Source organism: Vanellus vanellus (genome assembly GCF_965231255.1).
Source record: "Vanellus vanellus genome assembly, chromosome: Z".
Classification (NCBI taxonomy): Eukaryota; Metazoa; Chordata; class Aves; order Charadriiformes; family Charadriidae; genus Vanellus; species Vanellus vanellus.
This window is the reverse complement of record NC_138908.1, coordinates 68,602,110-68,625,460: the sequence shown is the minus strand read 5'-3', so window position 1 is coordinate 68,625,460 and position 23,351 is coordinate 68,602,110. Positions and strand designations below refer to the sequence as shown.

At 41.4% G+C, this 23,351-nt stretch overlaps 1 protein-coding gene across 1 annotated transcript in view; it reads right to left on the bottom strand.

Moving 5' to 3' along the window:
* ANKRD55 (ankyrin repeat domain 55) overlaps positions 1–23,351 on the bottom strand; it is a gene marked incomplete at its 5' end in the record, with an annotated part of 50,088 nt that overhangs the window by 25,801 nt on the left and 936 nt on the right. The window contains 5 exons of the mRNA XM_082497042.1: positions 6,213–6,341; positions 9,903–9,963; positions 13,300–13,409; positions 15,486–15,616; positions 17,461–17,583. Coding sequence (XP_082353168.1) covers positions 6,213–6,341; positions 9,903–9,963; positions 13,300–13,409; positions 15,486–15,616; positions 17,461–17,583 — 554 coding nt within the window. The remainder of the gene's footprint in view (positions 1–6,212; positions 6,342–9,902; positions 9,964–13,299; positions 13,410–15,485; positions 15,617–17,460; positions 17,584–23,351) is intronic.

The following is a 23,351-nucleotide window of genomic DNA, read 5'->3' as shown; positions in this document are numbered from 1 at the left end:
GTTTGTGGACTTTTTTCCTTTATAACTCTGGTTGAGGTTATTACACTGGTAAATACATCTTTCCTTTCAGAATCACCTTTTTCTCCATTTTGATTTTGAAATTCAGTAGTTACTGAAAGCAAAAGCCATTTCACAGACTTTTCCCCCATGGCTTTGTTGGTTGGGGCTTGAAAAGTCTTGCTCTTTGACTCAAGGCTTTACTGGCAGAAGCCCTGCGTTCGGTTACAGCTACTGGCAAAACCAAACTGTTCCTCCAGTTCCGTTAATCCTTACGGGACTAATTTCACTGAAGTGCAGTTTTCCTCACGTTCATGTTCAGTTCACTGTGGCAGTGCATTATGTCATTACCTTTACTGTAACATGAGGTCAGAATTTCATCCTAGAGTCAGAGCAAGACAAATATGATGCTGCATTGACAGTGAGGGTATGACTGGTTGGAATTAGATAATAAGGCTGTATCAGAACAACACATCCCTGTGTCGTTGTAGATGGAGTGTCTGCCTTTTTAAACGTGGAGAATGCCAAATCAAGAGCAGAGGTACAATGCAGCTTCTTCTAGTCTGCAGCAAACATAGTGCAGTGAGAAATGTCCATGAGGCTGGCAACGTGGGTTGCTGAAGAGTTTTGCACACACTGCAGCTTTGTCACATAGTTAAGGACTTTCAGTATCCCCCTTCTCTACCCTAGACTAGGGAAAGCTGAGGAACGGAAGCCTGTTCACTCTACCTCCACTGCTGCCATGCCCTGGCTGCCAGATGGCTGTGTTGGCAGTGTAGAACCAGTGCAGAAATTCAGAGGCCCCTGTGGTTTCTCTGCCCTCTGGGGACAGAGGCAACTGGCCCCTGTGATGAGGAAAGGAACAATCCGTAATACCATCTTCAGCTTTCCTCCTGCCAGGGAACCTTTGCCAGAAGTTGCCTGGATGCAGCCCAGGCACTTCACAGGGTGTGTTTCTGATGGCAAACCAATGTAAATTAACAGCAACTCAACTGACGCCGCTGTAGTTACATTGGTGAGACTCAGCCAGCTCGGAGGGAAGCTCATTTGTCTTCTCCTAACCCCAATGCTTCAGCCTCAGACACCCACTGAGACAGTGTCTCTTGCAGGCACAGAGCGACCCAGCTTGGCTTGACTTTGTGGTACTCTTGGAAAGACAACGTGTTGTTGTTGTACAGGATACTTTGTACTGTGGCGCAGAGCACTGCTGCCTCTGATACAACTAGGGGAAGTGTTTTTTTTAAAACATTTGTCTTCTCAGCAGCCTTAGTGGGTGTTGGAAAACACTACCAAATGACAAAGGCAGTCATGGAGGCATACCTCTATGGATATCATACGCTGCTGCCTCTCTTACCCTCTCTTTGCTCAAACAAAAAACTGCATGAAATACTGGCAGAAATATTCCGAGAATTTATTTTCACTTGGAGCCTTCTACAGTAAGTGTGTGTGATTTACTGTGTAAATGACTATGGCTATGACTAAAATTACTTGGCAACTTTCCCCTGCTAGTACATTGTTGTGAGGACTGATTTCTCTGGATGCGTTATGTGCTTTGAAAAAGAGGTCATCTTTTATTCTGCAGCAGAATAAGTATTTATTCCTTACCACTATCAGAGAAATGGAAACATTGGTCTTCCAGTGCCTGTTTTGTCAGGCATAGGAGATATGGACATTTATAGGTATGCAGAAAGTGTGGTGCATGTACATTACTCATGTTCTGGCATCCACTTGCAGAGTTACACATAGACTGTGCTGCGAAGAGGTCTGCCAATTATCCTGTACTTAGCTACAGGTTTTGCTCGAGACATATTTCTACTAAGCTTAATGGGAGTTCTGCAATTCATTTCCTTGGAAATTTGATTGGTGTAACTAATTACATTGTCAACGGCATGTTCATACTTGAACAACTTTCTGTTCAACAGTCAATTATATCAGGTAAAGGCAGTTTTTCTGATGATCTGGTTGTACTGATGAGTTTGTATATCAATATTGCTGTACCATGTACAAGTCACAAAAGGAGCTTTGGTTTATGAACTGACATAAATGAGAGTGGAGAAATAGATTACAGCTATAAAAAAAAACCCCAAAAGTAGCACTAGGGAACATCCTTGAGTGTTGGAACTCAGTTGTCCATACTGTAAAATTTTTTAAATCCTTCTGGGCATGGTTTTGGCTTGGGTCAATTAACACTTTCCCCAACAGTTCCTGGACATAGTTCAGGAGCTAGCATGGGCCACAGACCATAAGTGGTCTGCATACGACCTTCCTATTTCAGAGAATAAGAGTTTAGCAGTAGGGACACAGGGTGTGCTGTGACAGTTGGCCTCGGTGCCAGGGCCAAGACTCAAGCACATTCAATTTGCTATTGCAGACATTGTCACAAATGTTTAGGGCACTTTTGCAAAAAGCTTCTGATGGTATTGGACCAAGTTTATTTCTTACTCAAAACTATTTACAATATCTCTTCCTCCTCATTTTGCAACTTGACAGGTCAGTCTGTAGAGCCCTGCTGCTATGCAGTGTTCCAGCCCCCATGAGCAACAGCTGTACCTTTGCTGGAATAACGATATTTACACAAGAAAGGGATTTCATAAGGGTATGCTTAAAAAATGCAAATTGAATCTGTTTTTCATTTGTTTGCTTACGGTAAAAATTGTCTGTAAAGCTTAGTGACATAAAAAAAGAAATCACTACTCTTTCTATCTCTGGCAAACGGCATGAAACAAGAAAAAAAGAAATATAATTTTGCAGTGAAAGAAACCTGCCTGAAACCAACCAGGCTGTGAATCATGCCTAGCGAAGGCACCTTTCCTGGCCTAATCCAACAACAAACATGTCTGCCATGGAGAAACACCCACTAAGTTTTAAGAAGTCTTTGGAAGTCTCTCTGAATCCTTCCACCATAGGCAGCCCACAGAAAAAAACCCGGGGTGCTGGGCTGAGGGAAGGAGTGCAGTGATCACTCAGGAGACAGCTTGGCCTTGAGCCGCCGCTGCCTTCCCTGGCCTCTTCCTCTGCCCTGGATGGGTGGTCACCATGTCCCCGAGATGCCCTGCAGCAACAGAGAGATTCTGAAATTTAAGCATGCTCTCACCTTCCAAGTAATTCCAGAGAGGCTGCCGCGCTTGCTCAGCCAAACACAAATGAGTAATTGCCTGTGTTTTGTTTTTACAATGTGTTTAAGATACACAGGTATTTCTCTCTGCTCTCAGAAAACGGGGGAATGAAATAATTGCATTGTTGCTATGGAGCAAATATGCAAGGTCATAATTTTTTAAAACTTTGCACTCCAAATCAAGCTCTAAAAAAATTATAAGCACACCTCCACATGGCAGAGTATTATTTTTAATGGCTTCTTTTTTGTTGCCTTCTTTTTATCCCTAGAGGTCTGCATTTCTTCGCTTCAGAAAAAAATCTTTGATGGATTGTTTGTTTATTCTTTAAATGTAAGCTGATATTTTTACATAATCATATGACTTTGGGAGCCAAAGTTTTAAGGAAAAGATGAAGAAACTTCTGGTAAAAATCATGACAACTGGCAAGGCAACGCAGGAAGACTCAAAAACTTCTCAGGCTATTTCCAAGGTACTACTAATAATATTACGGTACAGTAGTATGTAGCATGATAGTGTATACTGTCTAATATATACTATATTTTACTAGGATTTCAATGATACCATTATCCAGAGCTGTTAGAATGGCTTTTACACTTTGTTCCAGTATCAGTCAATAGTTCTTTGTTCAAAAGGTGTGTTTCCTTTTTGCTACAGCGATTATTGCTGGCTACAATGAAAGGAGAGAAATACCTCCTGAGATGCTTCTAATATAGCCCTATCTGCACCAGGTCTTAAAAATACAGCATGTGTAAAAAGTGTGACATGAGATGTTCTCACTTCAAACCAGAATGATCACTGTTTCTGACGCTGATGTGATGCATCTGCAGTGAAGGTGCGAACTCGAGCAGAAGGAGGTTTGAGCTTTTCAATGGAGCAGAGATTGGTGCCGACAAGGTCTGTCTAGTTGCACGGCTGGGACTCCACAGCCAACGTCTGTCTGATGGGAGACCAAGCGCCAAACATGCGGTCTTTGAAATATCCACTGTGGAACAATTATTTCATATAAAGCATGCCTGACAATTTGGTTTCGAATGGCGGGTAATGGTTTTTATGTGGTCCCACTCTGTGTTTCAGCCCAGTGTGCACAAACTGCCTCCTTCCTGCAACTTCCGAAACATTTTTTAAAAAGGAAATTAAACACAGGGCCCCATTCAGCCAGAAACAACCCCTACCGCTGGTACTGCCTGAGCTCTGTGAGTCTCTTGTGCTCTGAGGATATTAATACAATTCTTAAAGGAAAAATAATCTCCTTTCCAGCAGCCATGGAGGAGATGTAATGATAATCCCACCCAGCAGAGCTGTTGTTCTGCTCTCTGTCATAGCAGAGAAAGTCATGCCTGTCCACAGTATCTATTTCTCCTGGGCAGCAGAGAGCACAGGCTGAAAGTACGTTTTCTTGGCCAAGCTTGAGGAAGAGAAATATTAACAGATCTATTCCATGCTCTGGTGTTTCAACTACCCCTTCTGGACCTAGCATACGAAGTATGTGGATGGAAGAAGCAATTTTTAAGGCTTCATAGCAGGAATCTCTCAAGAAAAAAAAAAAAAAGAGGGGGGGCATCCTGCACATTTCTTCTGATTTTGGGGAGCAGCTTGAAGGGATAAAGAAGAGGGATTTGTGATTTGCCTGCACCTGAGGGTTTTGTGGAGTTTTAATTTCCTTCTTTCTCAAGAGTTATTCTGTAGGTTTGTGACAGAAAGGTGGAGGTGGGAGTTAATGGTGGAATTAAATAATAAAATTTATGAAATACAGAAGCAGGGAAAGATTAAGGTATGAGGGGAACGCTGAAAGTCCTGATTTGAAGGGGATTCCCTTTTGTCTTTCTGTTTGAGAGACAGCTTGGCCCCAGGACTATGATCCAGACCACTGCCTAGCCTACAGGAGCTTGCATGAGTTTCAGAGATTTCCCACTGGAAACAGCCTGCATTGGAATAAGCCTAGGAAAAATGCACAACTGGTTGGTTTTAGAGTAGATACCTTTAGTATGCTAAGGCAAAATAGCAAGGGATGTAGTCCAATTTCAGACTGGTTAGGATTAAAGAACAAAACTAATGTTGAAATAATACCTGTTGCAGAGTCCAAAATATACATCTACTTTAGAAAAACAAAAGTTGAGCCTATTGCACGTGAACCATCTGTGGGAGGCTGTGGTTGAAGGAAACAGATTATTTGTTCTAGATGTCCTTACTCATTTACAAATATAGTATGTGGCAGTTCAGAGCTTTTAAGTGACTTTTTTGACACATTTTTTAAGACGAGTGAACTTAGACCAAAAGGTGAGGATGCAAATATTTAGTCATTGTAGGAAAATGTTACTGGATTTTCATGCAAGTTCTATTTCTGCTTATCTGGTTTGCAGGTGTTTTGAACATTGATACCGGAACTTGCTATGGCAAGTGAGCAAGTAAAAACATATATTATATTTATTTCATCTGGGAAGTTGTCTGCAGTAGACTTCAGGCATAAGTTAGTAAATTGCACTGTATTTGAGATCACTTACTACCCATTACATAATGCAGTGTTTAATGCCACATTAAACCTCTGAGTTTTCCTTCTCTAATGATGGCCCGAGTAATTTTTAGCAATTTGACTTATTTTTTTGCATGGGAGATAGGAACATACAGGTCAACAGGAAATGTGTTTGGCTCCTTGTCTTCCTTAATCTCCAGAGAAGCAGAGCCTCAGCCCTTCAGCTAATTATTCCACGACTATAGCTGTTTTAACTTGTATTTACATTATTTTATTCCCAAAGGCCTTTGGCAAGACTATTTAAGCTGCTGATTTCAGCAACCCTGATTTAGTAAAAAAAAATTAAGCCTGAGTTCAACATGGAGCATACACATAGTCCCAGTGAAATAAATGATAACATTTTTTAGAGCAACAATGCTGAACCCGTATTAAGTATGCCTTGCTCTCCAAAGAAGGGGTTAGATCCTTGATCCGTACCCACCGGCAAAATGCTGGGGCTGTTAGCGGGCACTCCTGTCATCAATTTTCTTCGTTTCACAGCCGAAATAATTGCTTTTGGAGTATTTAGGACTCCACAATAACCAGCTTAGCTCAAGCAACTGCCTGGTGAAAGGGTGGCGGTGGCTCACCTGTACTGCCCAGTGCAGAGCTGTTTTGAAGTCTTTGTCCACCAGAGTCAGGTCTGCTCCCTTGTGCAGCAGAGTCTGGGTGTGCTGGGGCCTGTTGTGGAAAGCAGCCCAGTGGAGTGAAGTCATTCCCTGAAAGCCACAAACCCAGAGAGCAAATAATCATCACTTACAGGAGCACCCTTCAAGTCTCTGGAGATAAGCTAGACAGTTCTGAAACCATTCGGGACTGACAGGCTCTTCCCATTCCCTCTTGATTTGGAATAATTAGGAACAGCTTCTGAATTAGTGGAGTCATAAGGGGGAACCAAGCAATTAGCTTTTTGGGGTTAATACAGAAAATGGATACAAATACAAATGCTGCTTTCGTACGTGAGTTTATCCTGTTATAAATAATGCGTGGTCAGGACCACGACGGCTCGGGCATGGTTTCTTACTGACCAGTTTGGATCCTGTGAGAAAAGCCTGTTTTAGACTGGTGCTTTGACATGACACAGTGTGATGTTTATTTTAGGTTGTATCTTTGATCCAAAATAAATATTATAAACTGCAATTCTAGCTGGCAATAACCAGCAAGCTAAGGAACTGGCCCAGTGATATCAACAAAAAAGTCACAATATAAACATCTCATATTTACTGGTCAAGGGAGAAAACAAAGCAAATGGTCAGCTATTGACCTGCATATTTATCCCATCTTGGATGTGTTCAGTCAGTCTTGGAAGATCAGAGAATTCATGGCCTGTGTTTGCACCTTCATCAACATTGTTATACACAGCTATATTTTATTCTATATCCATAATATTAAAGATTAGCTGTATAAAGTTACTCACTCAACACGTTTCTCAAAAATTGCTATGGTTGTTCAGATGTAGTAACATTTGACCTTGGGCAGATGTTGTTTACTATCTCTTATCAGGGAAAATGCATTTCAAGAGTCTTGCCTAGTTTCCAAAATGATAAAAAGCAAAACATGCAGAGGGGAAAAGAAATTAAAACTTGAAATAGAACCCCATGAAGCCAATTGGAAACAACTCAGGTAAAGTGCAAGCTATAAAACATTGATGAAGACGGCTTATCAGTGCATTAATAGTGGAAGTTGTTAGCAGTGATTTTCTAACTAAAAGCTTGGATGCCCTAACAATAATTCCTCTGACTCATCAGGTATCTTATAAGGCTTTTCACATCCCCAGATGGCTTAAGTATAGGTCGTGACAAAATAGAGCAGTTGAACAAGAGCAGTTTTGGTTTTAGTTAGGGTTTGCAAAGCTTATCATGGGGGTTTTGGTTTTGTAAAACTAAAAATAAGCATAATATGCTGCCCTAACTGAAATTAATGGGAGCTCTGCCATTGACATCAGTGGACCAAGGTTTCGACCCAAGGGACTTAGTACTGTTGATGGACACTCAGTATCTGTGAGTGCTGTGAAGTGAGGCTTCAGTGAAGTGATTTCCAGCTGGCAAATAGGTCCTCACCCCTAGTCCTGGAAAGCAGGAAAAAGCATTGAAAGAGGAGAAGCTACAGTGCACCAGGCCAGCTTTCTGTCATCCACTCTCAGTCTGTTGATATGGACAAAAAATGCCTGAAAAATCAACTTTCTGTTGTGGCAACCAGCTGTAACATGAGTGTGAGAACTGTAGGCAGGGATCAAAGATCTCTCTAGTGCATGGACACAGCTCAGAGAGGTCAGTAGCAGATGATTAGGGAGAAAATATAAGAAACAAGGCTTGATGATACACACTCGTCTGACATTTGGTAATTACGCTAAAGACGTCCTATGACATCCAGACCTCCACGGGTAATGTTGCATTTTCTGAAAAAGTAATTATTTTCTTTTTCTTTAAAACTGCTTCCTGATAATTTCTGTAGATGCCCCCATCATTTTAAACGTAAAAACCAGTTAATAATAATTCTCTTTTCATCTTCTCCATGCAATTTGTGGTGCCATGGACTTGTATTATACCATCCCTCTGACATAGTTGCCAAGCTGAAAGTCCTGTTGTAGTTAGTTTGTTCTGGTTGTTAGTCTGCCCATGAAAGGAAGCTACTCTATAACTATTACCATCTTTGTAGTCCTCTTCTGTTCCTTTTCTTGTATGTCCTTTTTCAGATTACTCTTGCAGCCAACATTCAAGATGCGGGTCTGCCAAGGATTTAGAAAGAGCATAATGCTGCTTCCTGTTTTGTTCTCTATTTCTTTTCTAATAATTCGTACATTCCACGTGTCCTTTCAGAGCACCCAACTGAGCAAAGAGCATTGAGCTGGTTGTAGCAGCAGCTCACACCTGTGTGCCTGCTGCAGAGGGCAATGGTTGTCTCGCCTGCACCCATCTCATTTGTGCATGGTGATACCACCCTTAAGTGGCATCCGTAGACAGACTACTGTTTGTGAGAGGAAGCATGAGAGTGATATCAGAACTGTCAAAGCTGAAGACCCAGCAAAATATGATAATAAAGGTGAGACAGCCAAACTGTTGCATGTTTACGAAAAATAAGGAGCAATAGGGGACATAAGAGGAGAAAAAACAAGAAATGGCTGTAGAAAATATAATGTGACACTTGTTTTGCCCAGATTCGAGGCTTTCTCAGGGAATGTTTCTTCACATTGTCTTCTCACAAGCTTCATAAGTAAACCCACAGAAAGCCACAGTTGTGGAAACTATGAAACCTCCAGATGTATTTCTTATAAGTGTTCATGCATTCATCGGCGTGTTTTTCTCAAGTGTAAGATGGGAAAACAGAAGTGTTTTACTTATGCCATGAGAACAGCTCTAATAGTGCAGTCATTTCTGAGGATCCACATTTTTCAGAAGACATGAATATTCAGGGATTAGTACTGACACTCGAACAAATATCTTTGCAGTGCCAAATGACAGTGAGCTGGACTAAAAGTTCTAAATTGAATGTAGCGATGCATTACAGCAAAACATTATGGCTTGAAATTAGAATCCATGGTCCCATGCAATTAATTAGCAACATAAGTCTACACCAAGACCAAGCATACGTCTGGTTTAGGTTGTTGTGAGCACTCTCTGCAAACCATCCAGTGGGTAATGAAGGTTCATGGGACAAGGGAAAATTAACAACCCTGTGGCAGTTCTGGCACCATGGAGAAGAGATGCGTCCTTGAGCAATTGTTAAAGTGAAGAGAAACATATGAAAAGGCATCCAGAGGCTTACTTGCATCTTGGCTTCTCTATTTGGAGAAGAACACATTTGGGAAATTAAAACTCCTGTGTACACTATGTATATGCAGGGCACAATTCTTTAAGGATCAGAGCACAGCATAAATTTTTGTAGCTCCATGGCTGTTCTGTGTAATACCAGCTTTCAGATATTTTTCCTGAGAACAGTTGACTTAATGATGAGATGACTGGTAAAAGTGAATATTTAGTGCAATGTCTAACTTCAGAAGAATCAAAAGCAATTAATGTCTTGGCAAGTGAGTTAAGAGATTAATTCAAAGTACCTCATAGTTGGCAGTATATGGAGAAGGTTTATTAGCTTAAAGGTGCATCACATTTAGTAGGAAAAATGAGATAATGCTTTGCAGAGTTCAGCAAAAGTGTTATAGAAATTTTCGACTAGTGCATAGTCTCATCACAAAATTGAAAGTACAGTAGACTCTTTCTGAACAGCATGACTTGTACGGCCCCAGAGCCTGGGACTGTGACTTGTAGCACAAGCTCACTCACCTCATTGTCCTGATGATTAATTTCACTAAGATTTGACTGCTGCAGAAGCACATTCAGAAGCCTGTGGAAGCAATGACATAATCAGTGTTCTGTATTCTTGACTAAACCTGAAAAATTGACATAATTTGAGAAACAAAACATGTAATTTCAAGAAAAATCAGTATTGGCGATGGGCACAGGTCAGAATCTCAGGTCTAAGCTTTGTTGTACTAGAGAAGCAAGCAGGACTTGATTGCTTACTGTGACAAAAGAAGTTTACTGCTGGGAATTAGAAGCAGATCCACTAGGACAAATTCTTGTGCTAATTGCCAGGCTAGAATCAGATTGTGTAATACTATACACTTGTGCAGCTTTTAGTAGCTTATCAATTCATTGTCACCCTAAAACAAACAGAAATATTAATGAGTTTCTAAAAGGATTTTTCACTCTGACTCTTGGAGCAATGTGTTATTTTATACGTGTTCATATGTATGTTTGTATGCATGCATACTATATATTTACACACACACGAACAAAAGTATTTTAAAAGGCTTTACAGTGTGTCTGCTGGGATATCACCATTGTTATGGTATAAAATATAGCAATGCATTGGTTCACATTTTATAGAATGTCAGGCTACAAACACTCCCCTCTGGTGGAGGGAACAGTTACAATAAAATAAGTTACCTGAAATATTATTCAAGTGCAATAATATTTTTAACACTGCATAGATTTTGCCTTTTTTTTTTTTTTCTTTTGGTATCCTATGAAGATGTTCTGAAATCACTACAGGTTTGGCAAAGATCATGGTGTTTTATAGTAGGATGCTGTGTGTTTGGATCATGTACATGGGTGGACCATGGAAATAAAAAGGACCATCCTGTCACAGGCTGTAACAAAGCCAAATAGCTTGAATACTAACATGGCTAGTTCTATGATTCTAGCAAAAGGAAAGGTGTATCCTTTATGGATCCCTAGATAAGATCATGATGCAAATCTGTGGCTCATCTGAAGGTGTGAATTTGCTAGAAACATTCAAAACATGGGCATTTAAAAGACATGCTGTTTTGCAAGGAAATTAAAAGATGATGAAATGTCAAGGAGAGAACTCTGTTAAATGTACAGATAATGCACAGATAAATATAAACAACCATGCATTTATTCCCATGGATAGGAGAATGAATGAAAATCTTTTGCTACTTTTCATCAGGACAATCTTCAACAACTTCAGTATGTTTTCTGTTTTGAACTGTGCTCAGGTGTGTGGATCAGATCAAGCTGAGAATGTTGCATGACAAAATTAGTCAAAAGAGAGACATTTACAGTTGCTTAGGGATGATTTAGGCAATTCTATAGGTGAAAAGCTTATCCATTGGTAATGCAATCATCAGGTGCCAGAAGTTCAATATTTTTTCTTTCTAACTAGAATATCCCTCAAGGGTGAAGATTGTGCAGATCTCAGTGCTTTGCCAGGACTTCAAATCCACTGGTATATGGATGTAAATACTTGTAGAAAAGGGATGTTACACCTCCTTTTCTGACTCACACAACCAATAGCAGAATGGAGTCATACTATAGGCACTCTGAAGAGGATGATATTTTAGCATTGCTGTGATTAGTTTGGTAAAAATTTGGAAAGGGGAAGAAACATTTTGTGGTCATTTGTCGCAATGACTCAGAATCTCAGAAATTCAGTATCTGAAAACAGGTCTGGGTAAAAAGCACTAGTGAGCAGAAAGAGAGTGAGATAACCGTAATATGCTTGTAAAACCCATTTATCATATAGTTTTATAATCTAATACAGGGTTCTGTAGTTTAACCCCAGATATAATCAATGAAACCAGTGTATGTGAAGGAAATCTCATTTTCTGAGTGTAAAACCTCTATCAACAACAACCTTTGGCTCACCTATCTCCTGAGGTGATTATGGCAACGTTAAGTGCTACCGCTCAAATATGTAGATATTCAGCCACGCAGCTGAGATTTCTCTGATATCTATTCTTAAAGGCATAGATCAGGAAGTCCATGGATTCTCTTTCTACCTGTCATTTTAGGCTCTGTGGAATACACTGAAGTACATAAATCAATTATCAAATCAATACATAAATCAGCTGACCACTGTTTCTGTCTTTCCATGTGGTCCATGTGCTGCTGCCTCCAGCACATGGGGTTGCAGCAGTGGGCTGCCAGCTTTCAAACTTGGCTGAGAAAACATTTTATAGCTGGCCACTGTATGTACATGGTATTCACTGCATGTACATGGTATTCATGACAGTGACAATGACCGTGATGGAAAAGCCTCCCCCTCAGTCCTCCAGGCATGTCTTCTGGGCATGGGGCAAACCCAGTAGGAAGACAGGAAAAGGAATCAAGCAACTGGTGAAGTCCTGTGCAGAGCAAAGGTCTGCCTGTATCTGTAGAGAATGTGAAAAATGTTCAGGGAGACATGTGTGCTGCCAGTAAAGTAGATTACTGTTCCCTTTCAAGTAGCAGCATGTGCAGTGTTGTACAAACATTGTCTTCTTTCTGTGGAGGCTTTGTTTAATGATAGTGACCTGTATTTTTGCAGAAACCTCGAACTATTCTCTCCAAGTGATGCATGAAAAGCAATGACAAAGTGGAAAATGAATAAAGCTGTTAAAAAAGGCTGGAAAGCAAGATCAGCAGAAATGCACAGAGGTCTGATCTGGTCTGATATGGCAACAGCAGCAGAACCATAGACTCAGTAAGTCACATGAACATTTTGCAGTACTGAATGTTTTACCTGTCTTTAATGTCTTCCTACCTCTCCAGACATGATTTACTTAGGAGGGTTTTTTTGAGTGAATTTATTCAGATGTACAAGTGAAAATTTGTTAAACCTTCCTGTTATCACAGGCTGGAATGAGATGCAGACAATCTTTCTTAAGACTTCTTGTGAAGACACTCCGTAGTTGTTACTCCACCTTCAGTAAAAGTAGTTAAAAATGAGCCAGTCCACCAAACCTCAGCTTCCCCTTTACAGTAGGGGCTCTCAGAGAGGTTGCCGAGTGGAAAAAATTTCTCACATTTGCCATGCTACTTGGAGGAGAAGTCCAGAGAAAGAGCTTCTTGTGGGGAGGTGGCAGAAAGGTAATCAGGCAGGGGGGAGCCACAGTTTCAGACCCTATTTTTTTCTTCCCTCCTGCTCTTGTAATCTTAAACTGGGCTCCTCACCTTACTTGGACATATATCCCTGTTGCACAAGTGTTGTACAATATTTTTCCTCCTCTCTACCTCCTTTACAATAACCACTAAAGAAAGGAGCAAGTCACAGGTATAGCTGTCATGGTGTATCTGTAACCTTCCTGACTGGGGCTGCCCTTGGGGCTGGGTAGCTTCTGTTGGTGACTACCTGTTGAGATTGACCCAGCAAATGCTGTTGGAGCCTGGGACATACCTCACGTCAGGCTCTGCGGTGGCAGCGTGTAGTGGCAACCTCCCGTTTTTGTCGGGTATGTTCTGCTTAGCACCGTTTCTGAGCAGGCTGACACAGCCTTCCAGCCAGCCCTAAAAAAGAAATTGGAGCATGTCAAAGAGGAAAGTGAAACGCATCAGGCCAGATCTTTGCTTGGTGGTTCTGGCATCTGTGTGTGACTGTAGCTGTTTCTGCCAGCAGGGGAACTGGTCTTTTGTTTCCCCAATATAGGTCTGTCAGCACTGAGAGCAGTTCCCCTTTGGAATCTGAGTCTCAGACTAACTCGGTCATTCCTTTCTGTGATAAGGTGTTTTCTTTACACAGCGTTTTGGTTTTTCTGCAGCTGTGGCAAGTACTGACTGAGTAAACAGTGATTAAAAACCTGCTAATTCCTGTATAATTGGCAAATGCTACACATATTCCTGCATGTAGATTTAATTATGCTAGGTTAAAGCAAGAACATGAGCACTTGATCTCATTTCCTTTATGAGATTTTAGCAGGGATGGCAAATCAATAGTAAAAAGCCTTAGAGTGTGGTCTTATAAACACTGTTGCAGAAGTTCGAATTAGTGACAATGTTAGACTGAAAACAGCACCAAAACAGATGGGATGAATCAGTTCTTGGACTAAAACCTTCTATTGATTTCCTCAACAAAAGCAAGTAAACTATTGGGTTGTGACTGCATAAATCTTTCAGCATATACTTAGGTCCCAGGGAAATCAAGCATGTGTTTAAGTGTTGTTCAAACCTCTGCAGGCAATCAATAAAGACCGTTCCTTCCTGTATAAGCTACTTTGGATCGGCATTACCAACGTTTGCAAGGAAAAGGTGTGGAATGATGGAATCAAAACGTCCTTGTTGCAGGTCCTGGTGGAAGTACAAGACCACCAAATTCCGTATGTGATTGTGACTGTGAAGCTCTGCTGAGTTCAGTTCTCTGGACAGACGTCACAGCCAAATGCTCTTTAGACCTCTGATTATATCCATCACAGAAACAGAAATGGAAACTCCAAAGCCTGGGTCGTTTAAATCTTTTCCAGTCACTTCTTTTTTTCCAAAGAATATTTTTTCCCCTCTGGGAAAAGAGGAAGGAAAAAAGGAGCATGACACTAATTAAGGGATTTTTAAAAAATATGTGGCAGAGGAAATGTTTATTCTCAAGTAAGTGGGGCATGCTCCTTGCACTGAATGAGACTGCCTGTTTTGCCATTTTCTACGCTTATTTTCTGGCTAAATATCACATAGCTGAGCAGAAGCATTGTTTTTGTCCTGAATTTGCAGGAAGAAACTACATGCAAGGGATGTGATTTAATTAGGTTGCCACAGTATCTGTTTAAATGAACTGGCAGTCATCCAGCCATAACTCATACTATGCAGCATGGGTGAACATTCCTTCCTCCTTTCTGTCCAGCTAAGAACAGAAGCCCATGGTCAACCCATCTGCCCAACTAATTTGGTCCCCGTCCTCTCTCTGTATCCTGAATTCCCTCCAGTGAGGAGTAGAAGACTAAGGATAAGAGGACCATCCTTGTGTGCTTCAGACAGACAGCACTACATCTCCCTTCCCAAACTTCTCAATGGGATGTCTGCCCCTACTATCACTTGCATGGGGTTGATTGCTTATGATCTGAGTATCCGCACTGACACCTGCAGCATCTTGAACTTAAGTTCTTAACCTGGCCATCCAAGGCCAGTGCTTTAGTGAAAAAAGCCATGCCCTGGTTCACGTGGTGTGCAGGAAAACATGCCTGTTGGACACCAGAATTTGAGATAGGAATGCCCTGTCTGGGGCATAAAAATCTGATGCTGATGGTAGGAGGAGAGAAGTTAATCTGCATATTAGGAACAAGAGGGGACTTTGCAGTACACAGAAACAAGTGGCTTTCCACATGGAGGACCCTAGATCTAGTGAGATCATTGTACCATGCAGTGATTTTACAACCTGAAGGAGAAAGGACACTGTGACAGAAGTCCTGATCCTTTTCTAATAATCATTGCTTCCAGCTTTGCATTGTAGTAAATTTTACAATTTCAATGTTGTCTAGAACCAAGTTTTGTACTTTTTTTTTTTTCATTCTGTAGTATAAACAGCAATCTTATTTGGCCTGTACATTTACTCCCTTCACTTCATCTATCTTTCCATCCTTATTGCCCAAGTCTTGGTACCAGATAAGTTGCCAGAGATAAACTGGTACGTCCACAAGCGTCTTGAGTGTTAATATTGGCTCCCATCTTCAACAGAAGCTTCACTGTATCAACCTGGCGTCCTGACACAGCATGCATCAAAGGTGTGCAACCTGGGGAAGAAAGTCAAAAGTTCTTTTACAATTATGATTTTGTAAAAGCCATAAGATAGAGATATTTTCTTATTTGCTAATGTTAGCACTGGCAAATTAACAAATCCTTTCTCTGACAACTGTCCAACAGTTGTGCTCAGCTTTGTGCAGGCAGGAAGTAACTGCTATGCCAGTTACTGACCACTGGTTTTAAAAAGAGCATGACTCATTAGCAAAAGCCTTGCCTCATTAACTCTGCTTCTGGAGGGAAAAGTGTTTTTCTGTTGTCAAGCTCCCAATATGAGCTGTTGGCTTTGTACACCATTTTGGAGGCTGATATTCTTCAGAGTGACTAGTAGTCAGATGGTGCTTGGCTAATTTTCTCAAACACCAGGTTCATTCTGGCTCCATTCAAAAGATTTATGAAATCAAGCCCTGTCCCACACAAAGGTATATGTGTGTGATTTGCTGTGGACAACAAATTATTTTAAAGACTGGATTTGCTCTAGAATATTTTCTTTTCTGTTTTCATGAGAACTTATTTTATATTCTGCAAACAATTTCTGTGCTGGAAAAAACCTGAAATCTACATTCAAACCTAATACTCAAATTTCATCATGAAATATTACATCTTTTAATTGCTTCCTCTTCCTTCCATTCTGCGAACTGCTGAATAACAGCAAGAGATTTTCCTGCAGAATACAATGAAGCAATTTAAAATGACTGAGCCAGGAATAAACATGAGTATTAGAAGCTGTAAGACTACTAGAAACTGCAGACACAACCAAAGAATAATTATTCTTACTGAATTCAAGGAGGCTGCTGAGCAAATGTGTGCTACTCAACCTGAGGTTATGCAGACTCTGCCATATGTGCAGGATATGAGCCGTATGTTTTGTCTTGCCAGACTGGTCTTTAGTTACATTTGTATGTACAACCTAGTAAAGCAGCTTATTCTGGAGCTGAAATACTTCCGTTTGCTGATCAGTCTATCTCCATCCACTGCCCTTCATATGTAGTCCCTCTCCCATTAATGATCTGGACTAAGAGCACTTTAGCTGGATCAAGCATTTTCCCTGCTGACCAGTAGATGTTTTAAAGGTAACAGTTAGGACATCTGGTTTAAAGTGTGAGAAAAATTGGTAACATGGTAAAGCTGGTAAAGATTAGAATAGACAGTGTTCATACGGTCCCTTTTAAAGAAACTGCAATAAAAATGTTCTTTTGAATAAACAAGGTCCTCCTAGAGAGAAGCTTCCAGAGATCTGTGGCCCTAGATGGGAAGTAGATGTATCCAAAATCCAGCTAATGGACAGCACTTTGTAATAACACTAAGTAGTAACATGAACACAAAATGAGAAGGAGCACAGTCTCACAGATGAAACAGATTATTTAGATCATTGCACATTGTACAATCAACCCTTTGGCAAACAATTACATGACAAAATCATTGAAATGATGTCTGTACACATACTTTTCAAGTGCAAAAGACTGGAACCCTCTACTCTAGACATATGCAGAGTGTATAGGATTTGGCTTTGATAAAAATTACTCTTTTTCCTTCCCTGAAATGACAACAATTTCTCAGCATCTCCCAGAAGAAGATAAAATAGATTCAAGATAAAGTACTGTCTGATTATAGCAAAACAACTTATTTGTATCCATATAAAAAATCTTACAACTACAGGGGGAAAGAAGCATCAAAACAGCATTTCCAGTGAATGTTCCAAAGAATAGCTCAAATTTCCCATATGCTGTTACTAAGTATAATTTGCTGAACACAAAAATCGGGATTAAAAAAATGGAAAATTTAATTGCAAGCTGAAGCAACTAATCCCCTGAGAACAAGCTGAGCCTTCATTTACCCTCGCTGTCGCAGCACTCCAGGATGGAAGGATCTTCTCGAATCACTGCAGTTAATGTGTTCACATCGCCATTAGCTGCTGCTTGGTAAACCACAGTCAAGTCAATCTCTTCTGCTGCATCACCTGCAGGGGAGGAGTATATTTGTGAGTAAGCAGAGAGCAAGTACAAATGATTAACAGTGAAAATAATGACACTTATTTCACTGAGATTTTATGACTGTGTAACTTGAGGCAGAATAAACTGTATCTAAACAGCACTGTGTTTGTTAGTCATCTGGAACTTGGTTTTCGTCATAACTTCTTTCAAAAACTATCAGATATAAACACTGAGAGGACATAAGAAAACTTCTGGAAAGTTTCCACCTCTTATAAGAAAACATACTAACATTAATGTAACATGACTTGAGAAACAATGAAGTAATAACTGAACTAGCTCATAATATTGCTGACTATGCTTTCATGAGATAGGATGAAATCAGGACCCAGGTGTTTTCAGTTGCAGTATTATCCTTACACCAGTCAGAAGACTGAGGCTTTTCACTTCCTTTCCCTGTGGTGTCCAGGGCAATTCTCTTCTCAGGAGAGTGAACTTCTGGCAGCTATGGTTTGTGTTAATAATTCCTGAGAAAAGGAAATGCAGACTATTGCTTGGAACCCCAGAGAGGTTTATTTTGTTTGGCAATCACAGTATGAGGTATTGTTTAAAGCACACGCCTTGCAGGAGCTGTTCCTGAACGCTGCTTGGATTTTTGTTTCTAGAGAAATTAATGTGATGATTCTCTCTTTGCTTCTTTGCCTGTAGCTTCCTTCCAGGCTGGTCACCCCATGCTCCAATTGCCTACACCTCCTTTGGCTTCAAGTGGACTATTAAACTGTCAACTCCAGGAGCCAAAAGAGTTGATCTTTTGGTGCAGGGTCAAGTCTGATGTAATGGTAAAATGCTTTAGATATGTATTGTTGGTCGGCCATAGTCTCATGTTTATTTTTGAAAAGAGGTTCTGATCTCTATTAACTACAGCTGCCGTGAGCTGTGCTGTTCACTGTGGCTGAGGGTCAGAGCTACAGAGCATAACATTTGTCCAGCCACTGCAATACCTTGTTCGCAGAAGAAAGTAAAACTGATGCCTAAATCACACTAGAGAGTTGATCAAAGGAAAAACAGTTTAAGTGACTGGTGACTTATCCTTACTGTCATGTCTTGTGGAGATAGCGTAACTATGTAAGCTGTGCAGAAAAAAGGGACATGGTTTAAAGAGACTTTGAAAAGTTAGTAAAAAGTCTTTTTCATAATCAGATAATACATCATTAGTATTAACACGTTGTTATAAATTATATTTTAAACATTGTCATATACATTTTTGAGTCATAAGAGATCTTTAAAGATAATTTTAAAGTATTAGCCACCCTATTCACATTGTGATCAGGCATTGTTGCGGCTGAACCTACATGAGCTCCACGCTGGGGTTTACTGCCCAGCGTAATTCCCCACATGTGACCTTCCATCCCCGGGATGCAATCGTCACTCTCGACTTCAAAACTTGGCTGCCATGGAAACACAATCAGCTCTTACCCTGGGAAAGGTTAGTCTGTCAAAGCTGGAGCTCTGGTTGTGGGCTTGGGAAAACTAAAAGCTGATGTTAAATCTGACTTCACCAGTGCACAGATTCCCTCTCCATCACTATTCAAGTGAAGAGAATTTAATTTCTTTTCTTTCTTCTAGCAGGTCTTTTAAATTAAACATTTGATAAAATTTGTAAATTAAAAATGTTAAGTTGATTTTTATTCTGTTGAGGAGCCTATTGCTGAGGGAACTGTTCATTTGGCTCAGAAGCTTTGACCTGCGTGCTTGGGAGATCAGGAGAGACTAAGAGTCATTGCCTCTGGAGAGTCATCATCAGTGACTAGTATATGAGAAAAGAAGTGGTTTTACCACAAGACCCATTAATCAGATTTCCTTATCAAGCCAGACCTGCAGACTGCTCTCAAAGTCGGTAAACTCAGCAAGGACATGTTAATAACAAGCTCAGATCTGGGCCAGTCCCTTACTCAGAGGGGTGTAGTATGGGCTGGTTGGAAGGCAAGGAGGCAAGGCAGGGCTTCACCACTTGTGCTGCTCCTCTTGGCCAGTCTCTGGAGGTACACAGGAGGTGCCAGACATGAGCACCGACACAGCTCCTCTCACAGCTGCGTGTGGTGGTTATTATATGGGAATGGTATGGAGAAGATGCTGCTGGCATTGGTAAAGAAACCATTAGGCGTACTGAGACAGACTGTGGATCAAAAGGGCCCTCACCTCTTTTTATGCATTGTACAGATGAATGTTATACTTTTTGCTGTTTAGCCTTGTAAGTACTGTTAAATTTTCCTGCTTGTGAGTCAGGAGCAGAGCAATCCAGCCACAAAAGTAAACCCTCCATCTCCTGTGCAGAGCTGTTGCTTACCCGCAGGGCAGGATTGCAGGAAGATGAGGACATGGATGCACACCTGCTTTTGTGTCCCTGACTCCCTCTGCCCTTTTTCATCTAACTAAAACCAAAACAGCTTCTCCCTTGTGCCTTTGCTTGTGTTGGACTGAATCTGCTTTCCCCAGAGCAATTATCCTCCTGTGTGAGGAGAGGAAGCAGAACTCTGAATGAATGGATGAATGAATGAATGAATGAACGAAGAATTTTTCCCGACACTTGTTCTTGGAGAATACTGGCTCCACTCCTGTTAAGGGATGGTGGCATGAAGCCACATCCAAGCTTCACCCTTCCCCACCCATGAGTCCCAGCTGTCAGAGCAAAGAGAGTCAGGTGAGCCAGGCTGTCACCCTGCTGAGAGGTAGATTGAGCCAGGAGGAATTGGTGAGCACCCATATTGTTCATCTGACATAAAGCAGGCTGACACTAATTCAGTTTCTGCAGGGTGACACGATTTCAAGTGGGGTGTCTTTAATATGACTTGTGTGGCTCTAGGTGGGGTCGAGGACAAAGACAGATATGTGGTCTTCTGATGCTTCACATGACAGTGAGCAAGAAATGACAGGGGGGCTTGGATGTCATTTATGTTGGATGCACTTGGCTTCTGGTGACACAACATCTCCCACTTCATCTTCCTCCAGCTCACCCAGTCAAGGAATGAGGGGAGAACGTGGGAAAACCTTGCAGGACATTTCTTTTTGCAGACACCTTCCTGGGCAGATGAGGAATGGTTCAGAGAACGGGCATTTTCCAGAAGACGGCAGTGAGGTACTGAGCGCTTGTGTCCCCATCTGTGAGCTTACCCTGCTGTGGAGTTTAGCTGCGTCTGGGGCACCAGCACCACGTGGGGTAACAGGATTGTGAACAGCCAGATGCCTGACCCTCCATCTTCAAATGTGTTGGCGTTACTTTATTTATTATCTAGCAGTTCTGTAAATGCCAGTCAGTACCAGTGCCATTTCAGGTACATTGTATTGTTTAAAGCACACGCCTTGCAGGAGCTTTTCCTGAACACTCCTTGGATTTTTGTTCCTAGAGAAATTAATGTGATGATTCTCTCTTTGCTTCTTTTCCTGTAGCTTCCTTCCAGGCTGCCTTCCTACCAGTGCCATTTCAGGTACATTTCATATTTTATTTTGGAAAATTGCTGTGCTACTGTCAATCAGCTTCAGGAAAGCAGAAGGTCCAAATAAGAGACTGTATGGAGCAAGGGCAGGGAGAACCAGCAGGCTGGCATGATGGTGGTGTAGGAAGGCCTGGAAGAATTGTATTAAGCAAAGACCAAATGACATACAGGGTTGTGACATTTTCTTTTGTAGATAAAATCCTCAGAAAGAATTGAAGTTAAAAGCCAATCTGCCTGAAATAAGCTGCAGTGTTTTAAAAGTGCGTCATTTCTTTAAGACAAAGTAATTGTCTTTTGGTTGAAAAAAGGGGTACATAAAGAAACATGCAGAATGATGACAGGATTCAGAGCAATGAAATTACACTGCTTGTGACATTAATTCTCCTCTGACTCTTCTAGGAAGAATGCATGTTCTACACGATTTGTGATGTCAGCTGATGTGTTCTTTTACAAAGTGCATGTTAGATGTATGTAAGTGCATGCTTTCTTCTGCATTGGATTTTTAAGGGCTAAATAAATTTGCTACAGTTTAGTGTATGTGGTCTTGACAATAACTGATTTAGACCTTCCTAAACCAGTAAGTTTTGAAAACTGAAGGCTGCATAACAGGATAATTTATGTATATAATTTACACCTCTCTTTCCCATAAACCTTCTTGTCTCCACCAGTAGCCAAATGCCTTATGTGATTTCCCACAGTGTGTCGGCAGGACACAATACTGGGCAGTATATTTGATTTCAGCATGTCGGTGTGAAGGGTCAGTGGGAGGTGGAATAGTGCAGTTTTTCAAAATTGTAACTTGCTCTGTAATATTATGGAGAGTCCAGGCCTCTGTCTAGCTTCTCTGCTTAAATGGTAACTATTTGAAGCCAGGTACAGCACACATTTAAAAGGCACAAAGCAGTATTAGGAGGGGAAGGGTTTCTGATGTAGTTTGGCTTCCTTAAGTCCCACGTTGCTAATGCTGTTACTGTTGGTAAGTATTGTAAGATATTAATGAGCAGTACCACAGGAAGTGTTGCAAAGAGACAGAATGATTTTCAAGCCTGGAAGGCAGTTTTTTTAATCTGTAGTTGGGATAGTTTTCTGATGTGTGGGGTGGAGAAAGGGTTTGTAGGGAGGGTTGGATTATTGTATTGACCAACAGATATTGATCTGGTGTGTTTGAAAGCCAGTCTGTATTCTTCCATTCTTATAAATTGCTCCAATGAAAGATATTTCCCTTGTCCTTGAAAAAAAAAAAAAAAATTATGCCTGCCTAAATCAGTAATGTGCCAAGACATTAACATGCTATTTAGATAAAATCCACCATACGCTGTAAATTTGGAATGGAGCTTTCTTTGCATGATAACCAATGGGTTCAGCGTCCCATTCCTGTGTGTTGTCTGCTCCTGCTCCCCATCTGCCTCCCACGCAGCTAGCAGGGAAGGCAAACAGTAAGTCACAAATCATCTAATGAGCCAGCATCCCTGCAGTGGTGGTGGAAGGGAGACGAAGAATTTATCTGGAGGGGATCCTCTTGCTGGGGTGGAGCGTGACATGGGGCTGGAGATGATGCGGGACAGAATGAAAGGCTGCAGATTAGGAGCAAGGGGAGGTACTGTCTCAACTGTCTCACTTCTATCCAGATAAGGTGGTTTGAGTCAGTGATCTCCTACATTGCTGTCTGCCCCTTTATCCATCTGGAGACTTGACTTCTCCTTCCCGAGCCCTGGTGATATTCCAGCCTCATTCCTCACACTACTTCCAGCAGCTCCCTGGCAGCCATCCCCATGGCACTGAGCGTGCAGGCTTTCCCCTCTCCCTCCCCAGCCTGAGCACTGCTGGGTCGGCATGTGTCACAGAACATACTCGTACTGCCTGCAGGAGAGCTTGAGAATGGCTATGTAGAGCTGCAGAAGCTCAGTCAGCCCCACACCTCTGTCCTGTTGGGGAAAATGCTCCTTACGTCATTCGGACATGACCCAGGAGCACCTGTCTCTGTTCCTACAGTACAGATCCCCCTTCTGCCGTTGCACTTCCCTCTCTCTTTTATCCTTGCTGGGAGTATTTTTTGTCTCTTGTCACTCAGTTTTGTTTGATGACTTCCCACTCTTCCCCATCTACTCAGGGTGGGGCGCCGGCTGGGTTGGTGTAGACCAGGACTTGCAAGACTTGCTTCAGGCTTTGAGCACTACTGTGGCTGAAAGGCACCTGTAAGTCCACTCCTTTACAGGGACTGTATTTACTTAGGGTTCACCAAAGAAGTGTAGGCAAACACAAAAGTACAACCTGTGGTACCCGGCTGCCCAAAAGGCACCACA